At 41.0% G+C, this 12,178-nt stretch overlaps 1 protein-coding gene across 1 annotated transcript; it reads right to left on the minus strand.

Moving 5' to 3' along the window:
- Positions 1 to 4,771: 4,771 nt before the first annotated feature.
- On the minus strand, positions 4,772 to 6,678 carry LOC127759895 (1-aminocyclopropane-1-carboxylate synthase 5). Its single transcript, XM_052284113.1, has 3 exons — positions 6,136 to 6,678; positions 5,854 to 6,014; positions 4,772 to 5,759 (listed from the first exon to the last, which is right to left on the minus strand). Exons 1-3 carry the CDS (start codon positions 6,676 to 6,678, stop codon positions 4,862 to 4,864), a joined length of 1,602 nt encoding a protein of 533 aa, XP_052140073.1. The 3' UTR covers positions 4,772 to 4,861.
- Positions 6,679 to 12,178: the final 5,500 nt, after the last annotated feature.

Below are 12,178 nucleotides of genomic sequence, written 5' to 3' on the forward strand. Positions count from 1 at the left end.
CTCTCAACTAAAAAATATGTAAACTTCAAAAAATCATAACTAATTTATTTTAAATCCTTTTTGAGTAAACAAAATTTTGTTAGAACTAGTGAAAAATGCTATTTATATTAAAAATATTATTAGAAAACTGCATATTTCATGCTTACATTGAAAATTTATTTGTGATGGTAATGGCTAAAATTGCATGTGATGCAGAAAAAATCAATTTTCATATGTTGTATCCAGTAGCTATATTAGTACTAAAATACATATTATTGGTTGTATACTAATTCTCAAGGGCAAATGTGTCCTTTTACAATGAAGTTAACGGTCAACTGGCGGTGGACTGACGGGAATGGCATAAAAGGGAGGAGAAACTTGAATCGGTGGCATAAAAGGGAGAAGCCAAGTTGAAGTGGCATATAAGGGAGCCGGTTAATTTGGAGTGGCATATAAGGGATTCTCTCAAACGTAAAATCAGATGCATGTTGATGGCATTTCTTGGATTTTCTATTATACATGACTCTTGTTCTTCGTATCCTCTTGTATTAGACTAGCTCACTAGCATAAAGCCGTCAGAGTTGAGTTCCTAAGCATAAACCATTTGGGATGACCACAATTCTCACCATAGGTTCCGTTGTTTTGAGCTAATGGATGAGAAACGCCCAGGGGTCTTCCGGCTAGCTCCACAAGGTGGTGGACTAGACGACCTAGGTTCGAAGCCTCACCCCTTTTAATTATTTGATATTAGGTCTTTCCCTAATATTCGCGTTTTTGTTTTGAGCTAATGGACGTAAAAACTATATACATTACTATTTCTTAGACAACCATTTCTAATTTATTTGTTAACTTTATACTCCCTCATTCCCTAAATGTTTGACGCCATTGACTTTTTTAAACATGTTTGACCGTTCGTCGTCTTATTCAAAAACTTTTGTGAAATATGTAGAACTATATATATATATAAAAGTATATTTAACAATGAATCAAATGATAGGAAAAGAATTAATAATTACTTAAATTTTTTGAATAAGACAAACGGTCAAACATATTTAAAAAGTAAACGACATTAAACATTTAGAGATGGAAGGAGTAATATATTTTATCAGCTAGACAGCTTATTCGAATAGACCTTAAGCAAAACCTTTTTTGACGTGACTACTTTTGTGGAAAAGTTAGACAAAAACTTCAGACCATTGAAATGTTTTGCATCCCCATCATCTTAGCTTTTTGGATGCACAACCAGTAACCTAAATTCTAGAGACAGAGGTTGACAACTGTATTGTTATTGGAGATGTGAGCCCGTGATTAAGACAGTACAAAAGTCCTCTCCGGCCGCCGCAAAAAGCCCCTGAAACTTGCAGATTCTCCAGTCAATAATGTCTTGTCTGCACATCGGCCGGGTCAGATCGATCGATCGAAAAGCCTCTCAGCAAATTCTCCAAGAACATATGCTCGATCGAAGTGTCGAACACCTGTGCGCTCGATCGAATTATTATTCCTTCACACGCGGAGAAGACGAAGCAATGGAGGAGTACAACGTCGTGGAATCGATCGATCGATCGACGGCGACCTGACCTGACCTGCGCATCGATCGATCGCTGCACGCGGCTCGCGATCAGCCAAGTGGACGTACGCCGTCAGTTCGTCTCCAATGCCAAATTGCCAATCAAAATGCAGTTGGATCGATCGATCAGTTCGTAACTCAAAGCATTCCAGTTAATGGGGCATAATAAGCCAACCAATCATCAATCAATCAATCAATCAATCATGCATATGCCGTGCTGACGCTTTACACGACCGTGCATAATCGATGATTAGTGTACGGTTAAGTACTCAAGGGAGCAGCCATCTCTACTTAATTGGTTAATTATAGTTAGCAGCAGCTGAAGCTGCACTGTACTGAAGTTTCCCTTGCCGATGTTTCTCCCAACAAGGACCCTGTTTGGATCCGGAGGGCTATTAAATAGCCCTCCAGAATCTTGATATTTAGGAGTATTAAACATAGATTATTGATAAAACTCATTCCATAATTCTAAGGCTATTTTGTGAGACGAATCTAACGAGGTATATTAATCCATGATTTGCTACAGTGATGTTACAGTAATCAGTCACTAATCATAGATTAATATACATCATTAGATTCGTCTCGCAAAATAGCCTAGGGGTTATAGAATCGATTTTGTCGATAATCTACGTTTAATACTCGTAAATAGCAAGATTCTGGAGAACAAAGGATCCAAACAAAGCCAAGATCTCCCAATGCGATCAGATACAGGTAATTAAGCTAGCCATGCATGCATGGGTAGATGTGTGATACGCAATGCAACTAATTAACTCGAGATCTGCTGCTACTGATCGGTGAGGTTTGCAGTGGTTGGGGAGGAACAGCAAAGATCAGGCCAACCTGGCAATTCATATTCAGGCAAATTGGCGAGACGAGACGAGACGAGACAGGGGAATATATTTGCCGGGTTCCTGCGTTGCCTGGGTGTGCCTACGTGTAACTAACTTGTTGGTGCTAGTGTAGTTGTTGTTGCTGCTGTCGCAGCTGCTTGCTGCTGACTGGTCGGGCGAGAGATCTCTTTTGGTTCCCGTGCTATTCTTGTCGCGCCATGGTAGGCTGGCATGGGAAATTCTGTCGTCTCGCTGCTGCAAGCTAGGCCGTGTCAGCAGAGGTTGAGCCGGAACAGATCCAAACATACTGGAGAAACACAAGTGGTGTGGTGCGGTGGTAGAGTTATGGTGCACATGACTTCACCCATCAGAGTTTAAATCATGGTGTCCACAGATATTTCGTGCATATAATGTGTACATGTGCGTCTGTACTCTGTCGTATAATTTTTTTAAAAAAAATCCAAACATACTCCCCGTCCAAAATAAAAAGGCTTATCTCTTAAAAAAATTAGTAAGAAAGAAAGAAAGTGTCCAGTATTAATAAGAAATTAAGTAGAGTATCGATGGGTACTAAGTAGATAACATATACTCCTATTAAATAGACAAAACTTATCCATTTATATATTTCTTCTATCCAAAAGTATTAGGCATATTTTTAGTTTTTAGTTTTTCTAAAAGAGATGATTATATTTATAGACTATAGTTTCTATATACTAGATCATAACCTAAGGAATCATCTGGCAATATTCATTTGTTGTATGCATGTATAAAGTTCTTTGATTTTGTTACATGAGGTTGAGTTAATTCCTCCTTGATTTTGGTGACAAAGAATATATGTCTTGCATTTTTGTCGGGAGTACTAATTATGATTAAGAGTGTAATCAACCTGTTTTGAGATAAATTTTGAACTCTAAAAATTAATTTATTTTACGAAAAAGAGAGTAGAGCGGAACTACCATATTCATTAGGCTAAACTCCAAAATTTACATATAATTTCCTACTAGCAATTGACATCGGAAGTGAAGTGTTAAGTGGGTTTATTCGGTTGAATACGGAATACCCATGTTTTAGAAAATAGCTCTCTATTTAAACTTAAAACTAGCGAGATATATCTTATTTTCATCATTGATATATTATAGTATAAAGTTTGAATAGCCACCATCAAAATCTACCGCACGCCTCTAGCCAAGCCGCCAAGGTAAGGATGGACTCAACATTCAGGGGTTCATAAATACAGCCACGCAAGTCACCGGAGATGGGAGGGGAGATGCCATGGCAGAAACATTGTTGGGTAATAGGTGCTCAAATTTGTCCCTTTTTAGTGTGTAGATCAAGTTTGAACTTGAGTTTTTGTGGAGTGAAGAATATCACTCTGCATTGTCAAATTTATTTTTGAAAATTTTCACAGCCATTCATTCATATTTAATTTAAGAAAAAAGAGGTATATAAGGGACATGCACTCAAGTGACTAAAATCCATTTTATATCCAATAGTAAAATTCATTGACATGGTCATACTGATTTAATATGATCATTGCCAGGACACTCGGATTTGACGTTGTACATACATGATGCGCTTCAAATTAAGTTACATCGAAGTGATGATCTCAACCAAATAATTTTTCTTATCCTAACATGGGTGGTTCCTTATAAAAGTGCTATTTATTCGACGAGGGTGACCGATTAACGTAGGGTTGGGTTGACATTTATATTTGGGGCTTTATTTTCCATTCAACCATGGACCTTTCTGGAAAGGATTCAGAATTGATTGTAGTTTTGATAATTACAGTTCAACCATACGGTATATAAATGAAAAGAAGTCAAAGCAAAACTGAACCACAAAAGTCAATCAACTAAAAAAATGTCCAGAGTGATATGCAGTTAGGATATCACTTGAACAACCAGATGGGGAGCATGGCAAGTTTGTTTTTTCTTTTTCGAGGGAATGGCAGTTTGTTGCTGCAAAATATTTTTCAATTTAGAAATACTGAACCCCTTTTGGTTCCTAGTCCTTACTGTTACTGTAACAGTAATATTTTAGAGTTTTAAATTTTTTTAAAGCAATAATAAAAGTACCAAGTGTACTCATGCGTAGGGAAAAAAATCACAGCAAGAAAAAGTATCCATTATTAACAAAGGAGTTATGTAATTTTTTTTGTAGGAATTTTACATGAATTCCCTAGGAGCTGAGAGACGATTTGATCTCATGATCATCTAACTGGAGCATAAGGAGAGAATTAACCTTGAATGAGCTAGACCAGTCTTATCTGTATTAATTTGTCGTCTCTCCAATATGTGAGAGAGACAAATTTGGTTACAAAACTAATGGTACAATAGATAAATGAAACAAGTGTATGTCACCACTTAATCCCCATAATATAACTACCTTTGCAACTGATAAATATGTTTTTTTTAATAATTTACCAAAAAATTACTTATACTTCCTTTAATCAATTAACTAACTAATTAACCAAATTAACTAAAAATTATTGCTGTTCTTGCTGCTGGCAGCTAGCTTGTTGCTTTGTTCCATTCCACGTGTCCACGAAGCGGCTTATCCTGTGGAGTGCAAGATCCAGCGTGTCCAAGCTCATGTTGGCGAAGCACACCCTGAACCAGCCGGCCTCCGAGCAATGGCACGACGACCCCGGCGAGATGTTCAGCTTCGCCTCGCGCAGCAGCTTCTCCCACAGCCTCAGCTCGCCGCCGACGCCGCCGCCGCCGAGCAGCAGCCGCCGCATGTCCATCCACACGAACAGCCCAGCATTGCCGCGCAGGCACGGCACGCCGGCGCGCGCCAGCCCGGCCACCACGTGCTCGTGCCGCTCCCGGAGCCGGCGGCGGTTGGTGCGGATGTACTCCCCGGCGAACGCCTCGTCGGACAGCATCGCCGCCAGCGTCTTCTGCGTCTGCGACGACACCAGCGTGAAGCTCGACATCCGCCGCGCCGCCGTCACGACGGCGTCGTTGTAGGAGTAGACCACGCCGACGCGGAACCCCGGGAGGCCCAGGTCCTTGGAGAGGCTGTAGACGATGTGGACGCGGCCGGCGATGCCGTCGCCGCCGCGCGCCTCGACGAGCTCCGCCACGCTGACGAGGTCCGGCGCGGCGAAGACGGAGCCGGAGTAGATCTCGTCGGAGATGAGGTGGATGTCGTTGCGCGACACGAAGTCGAGGATGTCGTCGAGCACCTTGCGCCTGACCGTGGTGCCGAGCGGGTTGGAGGGGTTGGTGATCAGGACGGCGCGGGCGCGCATCCCCGCCGCGGCGGCCTCGTCGTACGCCGCCTGGAGCGCGGCGACCGTGACCTGGAACCCGTTCGCGCTGTCGCACCGCACCGGCACGATGTTCACCCCCGTCCTCCACCTCAAGTCCCTGTCAAACCTGCACGCCATGGATGTCAGCTCAGCCTGCCACTCTGCTCGATCGATCCCAAGCTAGCTAGATGCATGGCAATGGCAATGGAACAGTGGCTTACCCGGGGTAGTAAGGGGTAGGGATGAGCAGGGAGTCGCCGGGGTTGGCGAGGATGAAGGTGAGGAGCTCGTTGGCGGCGGTGGCGCCGGCGGTGAGCACGATGCGGTCGGGGTCAAACCTCGCCTTGCCGCCGCGTATCTTCCCCATGAAGCTCGCCATCGCCTGCAAGCAACAATGGTGGCCAAGCAAGCCGCCGCCATCTCGATCAGTCCACCATGCATGGCGTTCGAGCCAAGCAAAGCAAGAATTGCAAACTCTCTCTCTCTCTCTCTCTCTCACGTACCTTCCTGAAGCTCTTGAGGCCATGGTAATCCTGGAACAGCGCGTTGTCCCTGAAGCTACCGGCGCCGGCGCCGCCGGTGCTCCAGCCGGCGGCCTCCGGGTGGTCACGGAGGTAGGCCTCGAGGAGGTCGAAGGAGACCTGGTTCTCGGCGAGGCCCATCTGTATGACGCCGTCGGGGTTATCGACGGCGTGGTAGGGGTCCTCGTCGTAGGCCTTCCACCCGGCGAAGTACGGCGAGTCCTCGCCGTGCGCCGCCGACGTTGCCACCTGCGACAGCGGCGGCGCCGACCCGGCGAACGCCGCAGCAGGCAACAGCTTGCCACCCATGATGTTCTCTCTCGTTCTCTCAGACTGAATTAATCTTCCAGTGCAAAATTTATATGCAATGGCAGTGTAGGAAGCAACACTGCAGTACAAGAGGCAATCAAGCAAATTAAGGTTTTTGGGTGTGTGAGATGAGATGATCCAAGGTTCCAAGTGTGGGAGGGGTATATATAGGCAAATGGAAGTATATATACCTATGTGAAAACCACTCATGATCATGTGATTGAGATGTCAGAGGCTGCTCATAGCTGTATGCATATAGGAGGGTTCACTGTTGAGAGATGACCGGACTTTTTTAGCTTTCAGAGGATTAAAGAATTGGAGCTCGAGCTTGACCAACCTATACTAACTACTAAGCTTGATGATTCTTTTTGCCCAATGATTGATTGCTCACTCTCTCTCTCTTTCTCCCTGACTGACCTTTCAGTAAAGGAGGAAGTTAGCAATACAGACAGTGTAGCGTAGTACAGCTGTAATCAGAAATTCAGATCGTCGTCTGCAAATTAAGGCAGCTTCCGTTGTCGCCATTCTCCGGCTGATCGAAGAAATTCAACAGATGCAGCAGCAGCAGCAGCTCAAGCCGTCAAGCCCGTGCGATCGTGTCTACAGGTGTTACGCCTTATCTTCTCCTTTAACCCAACCCTTTGTTTAATCCAGGCTAATGCCCACGTCGTCATCGTCCTCTTCATCGTCTTAACAAAACCAGCTAAGAAAAAAATTTATGACTATAACTCTGTTACCATATTAAGTTTTAATTTATCGTCTGCAGGTTTGATGGTTATGAATGTCACTCGGAGTAAAGGCAAGGAAGGCATTTAAATATTTTATAATGTGTTTGACCTCCAAATGCCAGCGATTAAACAAGGTTATTCAACCCTGTAACCATGGACGACTTGTCTAGCTAGCTATCTCGAGCTGTACGCGGGGCTAAGGTTTGCACTGAAATTAATCTCATATTTAAACAAACCGATCAGCAATACTCTGTTGAGATGCCAATCAACCATCTCTCCCTCGAATTAAGAATCAACATATATAAGGATGGCCTCTGCTCACCGATTACGAGACCAGCCATTTGATTATGCACCTCATGATCCACGAAAGTACTATGATAGTACATCCGTTGCCGAATCATTGCATGTTGCACCGCGATATATATTCACAATCTTTTTTCAGTCCAAAATCCTGTGTGCTATATATATTTTGAATTATTTAGGACCATTATTAGTTATGTATTACAAGGTGTTTTAGTTTTATCGTAAGTTAAACTTCTTCAACTTTATCATAGGTCAAGTAATATCGACAACACTAAATTAATTTATATAAAACCAATCATCAACTATATCTTGATGATGTATTTATTTGGATTATCAATGTCCTGGGTAAACCTTCCATTCATAAATATAACGTGGTTTACACATAATGTCAATAACCAAATTTTAACTTAAACATCAGATACTTATGACTGAAAGAAAAGAAAAAAAATTCTCTTTAATAAACTTTATGTCTCGTGCAAAATACAATACGATTTCATCTTTCGTTTCATCAGAAAAAATCTGGGACGGAAGGATTCGAACCTCCGAGTAACGGGACCAAAACCCGCTGCCTTACCACTTGGCCACGCCCCATTTCGGGTTTTATGCGATACTAATAAACAGTATTATGTTTATTTCTTATTCGTCAATCCTACTTCAATTACATAAAAATGGGGGGTATTCTCTTGGTAGGATTCTAGACATGCAAATAATATAGAATCCAAAAAATACATTGATCATTACATGGAATTCTATTAAGATATTATATGAAAGTCGAATTTCTTCCACTCTCATTTGAGAGTGCGAATACAAGGAGGTATTTTGTGTTTGGGAAAGTCCGTTTGAGAACTCTATCCATAGAGTAGTATAGGCCATACTTTCTTTCTTCCTATTTTGATTCTCATGAAGTGTCCTTTCTTCCTACAGCTGATAGGGTAAAATGGTTGTTTTGACGATCCCTACGTAGAAAGCACCCTTTTTTAGTAAATACTAGAAAATTTGATCCTTTCTTATTTTTCTTTCTATAGTGGAGATAGTCGCACGTAATGACAGATCACGGCCATATTATTAAAAGCTTGTGGTAAGAAGGGGTTTCGTTCTAGTGCCCGGAAATAATATTCCAAAGCCTTTGTATGCTCTCCATTGCTTGTGTGTATAAGGCCTATGTTATAGAGTATATAACTTTGATCATAGGGATCAATTTCTAGTCGCGTAGCTTCATAATAATTTTGCAAAGCTTCCGCATAATTTTCTTCGGATTGAGCCAACACAGAGTAAAATCTACTAAAAGTACCACAAAAAATGGAATTTCATCAACATCTGAATTTTTGTATATATATTATTTATTTTATTGTTTTGTATCTAGCAAAATTGTAGGGTAGAACGACATAATAGATCCTGACTTCTCCATTTAATTCGGAGAAAAAGAGGTATTTTTGTTCATGGAACATTGATAGAGAAAAAAGCCGACTATCGGATTTGAACTGATGACCCTCGCATTACATTTATAGTGTAATGTGATGCCTCCGGTACTACTTGAACCGTAAAATTTCTCAACATTGAAATATTGTTTGCATGCTTGGAAAATGCAGCGTATAACTACTCCCTCCATTTCAAATTGCTTGTCATTTTAGCTTTATTAGTTTTTCGAAATTCCTATAGTTTAATATCATAAAATTCATGTTTTTAGATTCACTAAAAGAAATATATTTCATGTTGTTAACTATACGAATTTATAATAATTGGTCAAAGATATATCGTTTGACTTAGGATAAAATTAAAATGATAATTAATTTAAAATCGATAGAGTAGCTTACTTGGACCAAACCTGTCATTAAGGAGTACGAAACTTTATTACAACACTGAACCTAATTGAAAACCAGAAAAGCTTCAAAACCTAGCAGCTGGAATTGGCACAAGAATGGAAACACCGCGGTGGTTTTGCAAATCAGCTTTGGCAGAAGAAAAGAGAAAACCACGGAACCTCTTCGACGGTTTTGGGAAATTGACATGTTATATATTTAAATATTCCGCCGTGCCTGATTGAAAAGCAACAGCAAATAATCGACAAAAATTAAGTGGCTAACCCCACGTCAGCAACATAAGCATCACCGGCGTTGGTAGCACTAGAAAATGGATGGCAGATTTCGGCAATGTTTGATGTCTCCTTGTTGCCATATATGGTTGCACTTTTGGGGGGGTAATTAAACATAACAAATTGTAGTTAGATGCTCTGGTTAGTTTAATTCATGTTGCCGTTTAAAATGTCCATATGCAACATGCATGGTTTCCTTAGTTAGACTTTGAGAAAAAAAAATTCTTGAGCATTATATTAATTAGCAAAATTATTGTTTTCTTAAGTAAGCTAAATTTTGTGCATGCGTGTGGCCCTTGAAAATGTAAAGGTAATCTTAATCGTCCTTGAAGATCTTGTTTATTTAAAGACAAAAAAAAACTCTTTTTTTGCAGTGTTTTTGGTGGGCTCTGAAGGGAGAAATGTGGATTAGTCTAATGTCAGACAACAATTCTTCAATTAATCCCTGCAGGGAGCATTTCCTACCTTATAAGCAGAATCAAATCAAACATGACATCTCTGTTAGGTGAGTTTCCAGCTGATCCCTGCTAATTCCCTATGGATCCAATTGCTAGCTTGCAGAATCAGATCATGATAAAAAGTTTCTTGATTACAATCTCATCTTCTTGGCATTACCTAAGATACATTACAGATTGTCAGTTAGGTGCCGGAGGAGTCTACGCATAATTTTAAGCAAGAAATGCATTATTATTGTACATTATGTCATGAAGAGATTGGCTCAAACACAAGCTGTGATGTACTAACAAAGCTGAGTCTTGGAGACACTTGGCAGAGTGCATATACGTACGAAATACGTATGTAAAGAAACCATCGTATATAAACATATATACGTCGTACGTTTTGAGTTCCAGTCAATGTGCAAAGATGTCCATCAGATCTCTGCATGTCCATTAAATTGGAGCTTTGACATGTACACTTATTTAGCTTGATGCCATGCTAATTAATCTACAGATAGATAACATTAGGTTTAAGATAATGCCATAAGCATCATCCTCTCTCTGATTGATCAGACCAGTGTACTTTTGAGAACACTAGCTAGCTGTCTGGTGTGCCGTGTGCTACCCAAAAGGCAACTACGACAGAGAACCAGCTATGCTACAACTTTATGTATGCATAATGAAATTTGACAATTAATTAGCACACGTTGGTGGAGTAGTTGTTTACATTTGATTGTGTGATTCAGCTGGATCTTACACACTACAGTACAAGTGCAGCACACCACTTCAGAGTCCAGCAGGCATATGATGTTCCTGCAAAAGGAGAGACAACCAACAAACAGAGATGATCTCCTATAGTAATTAACAAGACAATTATACATTATTGTGCTACTGTCGGCAACTCGGTTAATTTGTTTACGTATCAGACAATATGCAGTTCATGAACTTGGTCACTTCCCCTTTGCTTGGTTAAATGGAAGTATTCGAGGCGTTAACAAGTGAACAAGAAGACGAGCACAACAAGAAGACGACCACCAAGTGCCAACTGATCCTATTACTTGAAACCTGAATCGGCGAGAACTTCTGCAAATTGCATCCTCAGCTGCAGTAAACATCGTAATAATATTTACTGTAATTTTTTATTTATAGATAACGGAATGGAACCTACCATGAAAGCAGACGGTCAAAAAAGAAAACGAGAGAGAAACGTGTCACAACACAAACAGTACGGTGTCCTTGTGCAATGTCTATACGTCGCACTCCATCTTTACCGTGATTTCAGCACGAAGTTTTTCCCCCACCTTCTGCAGAAATGGCACATCCATCCTAGGTGCTGTTTTTTTCACTGAAGAGGTAGATAAAGTTAGGCCATGTAAACAAGGAAATTATTAGCGTATAATTAATTGATTTTTAATTATTCAAATTAAAAAAATAAATTTATGTAATATTTCAAAATGACTTCTATATAAAAGTTTTTCATACAATGCACCATTTTACAGTTAAAAAACGCGCTAATAAAAATCGAGGTAAAATCTGTGTTTTAATCAGAACAACTCACTAGACTAAAAACAGCTATAGAGAGGAGGAAAAAGAAAAAAAAAAGAAGAAATCTATCCACCACAAAAGCATCACAAGTTGTCTCCTGTCTTTGTACAAGAGGGGTTTGCGATATATTTCGCGGGACAAAGAGACATTGGAGACTTTATGTTCTCTTTCCCCAACTTGGCCAAGTGGGGTTCAACATGTTGGCGTAGGATAGGAAATGCGATGTAGTCCTGTGTGGCGACTCTCCCCGGAGACGGTGATCGATGGATGGATACAGCGATGAAAGCTGAGTAGTTTTGGAGACAGATCGAGAGGCTGATTCCCGTACATTGGACCGTGGCAGTGCAAGGCAGAGCAGATACATGAATCTGATTACGATTTACGAGTTGCCGATTTCGTAGCTCTAATTTGCAGCCAGCCACTACAGTGAAATATAGAGAGGACCAATATATGATAGCAGCTGCAGCCTGCAGGCTCAACTCCTCCAATTGGTCAGATAATTATCTCGACAGAATGAACATGGCCAGATTCAACCTGACCCTCTCCCGCGACACCGCGAGGCCACAAACCGATCGAATTGGAGGGATATTGGGAGGTAAGGTGGAGCGAGA

The sequence above is a fragment of the Oryza glaberrima genome, chromosome 1, assembly GCF_000147395.1.
Source record: "Oryza glaberrima chromosome 1, OglaRS2, whole genome shotgun sequence".
In the NCBI taxonomy this organism is placed as follows: domain Eukaryota; kingdom Viridiplantae; phylum Streptophyta; class Magnoliopsida; order Poales; family Poaceae; genus Oryza; species Oryza glaberrima.

Coding starts and splice junctions, on each gene's coding strand:
- LOC127759895 (XM_052284113.1), bottom strand. CDS start 6,678: ATGATCATGAGTGGTTTTCACATAGGTATATATACTTCCATTTGCCTA. Junction 6,015..6,135: donor GCCTCAAGAGCTTCAGGAAG/GTACGTGAGAGA, acceptor TGTTGCTTGCAG/GCGATGGCGAGCTTCATGGG. Junction 5,760..5,853: donor CCTACCCCTTACTACCCCGG/GTAAGCCACTGT, acceptor CATGGCGTGCAG/GTTTGACAGGGACTTGAGGT.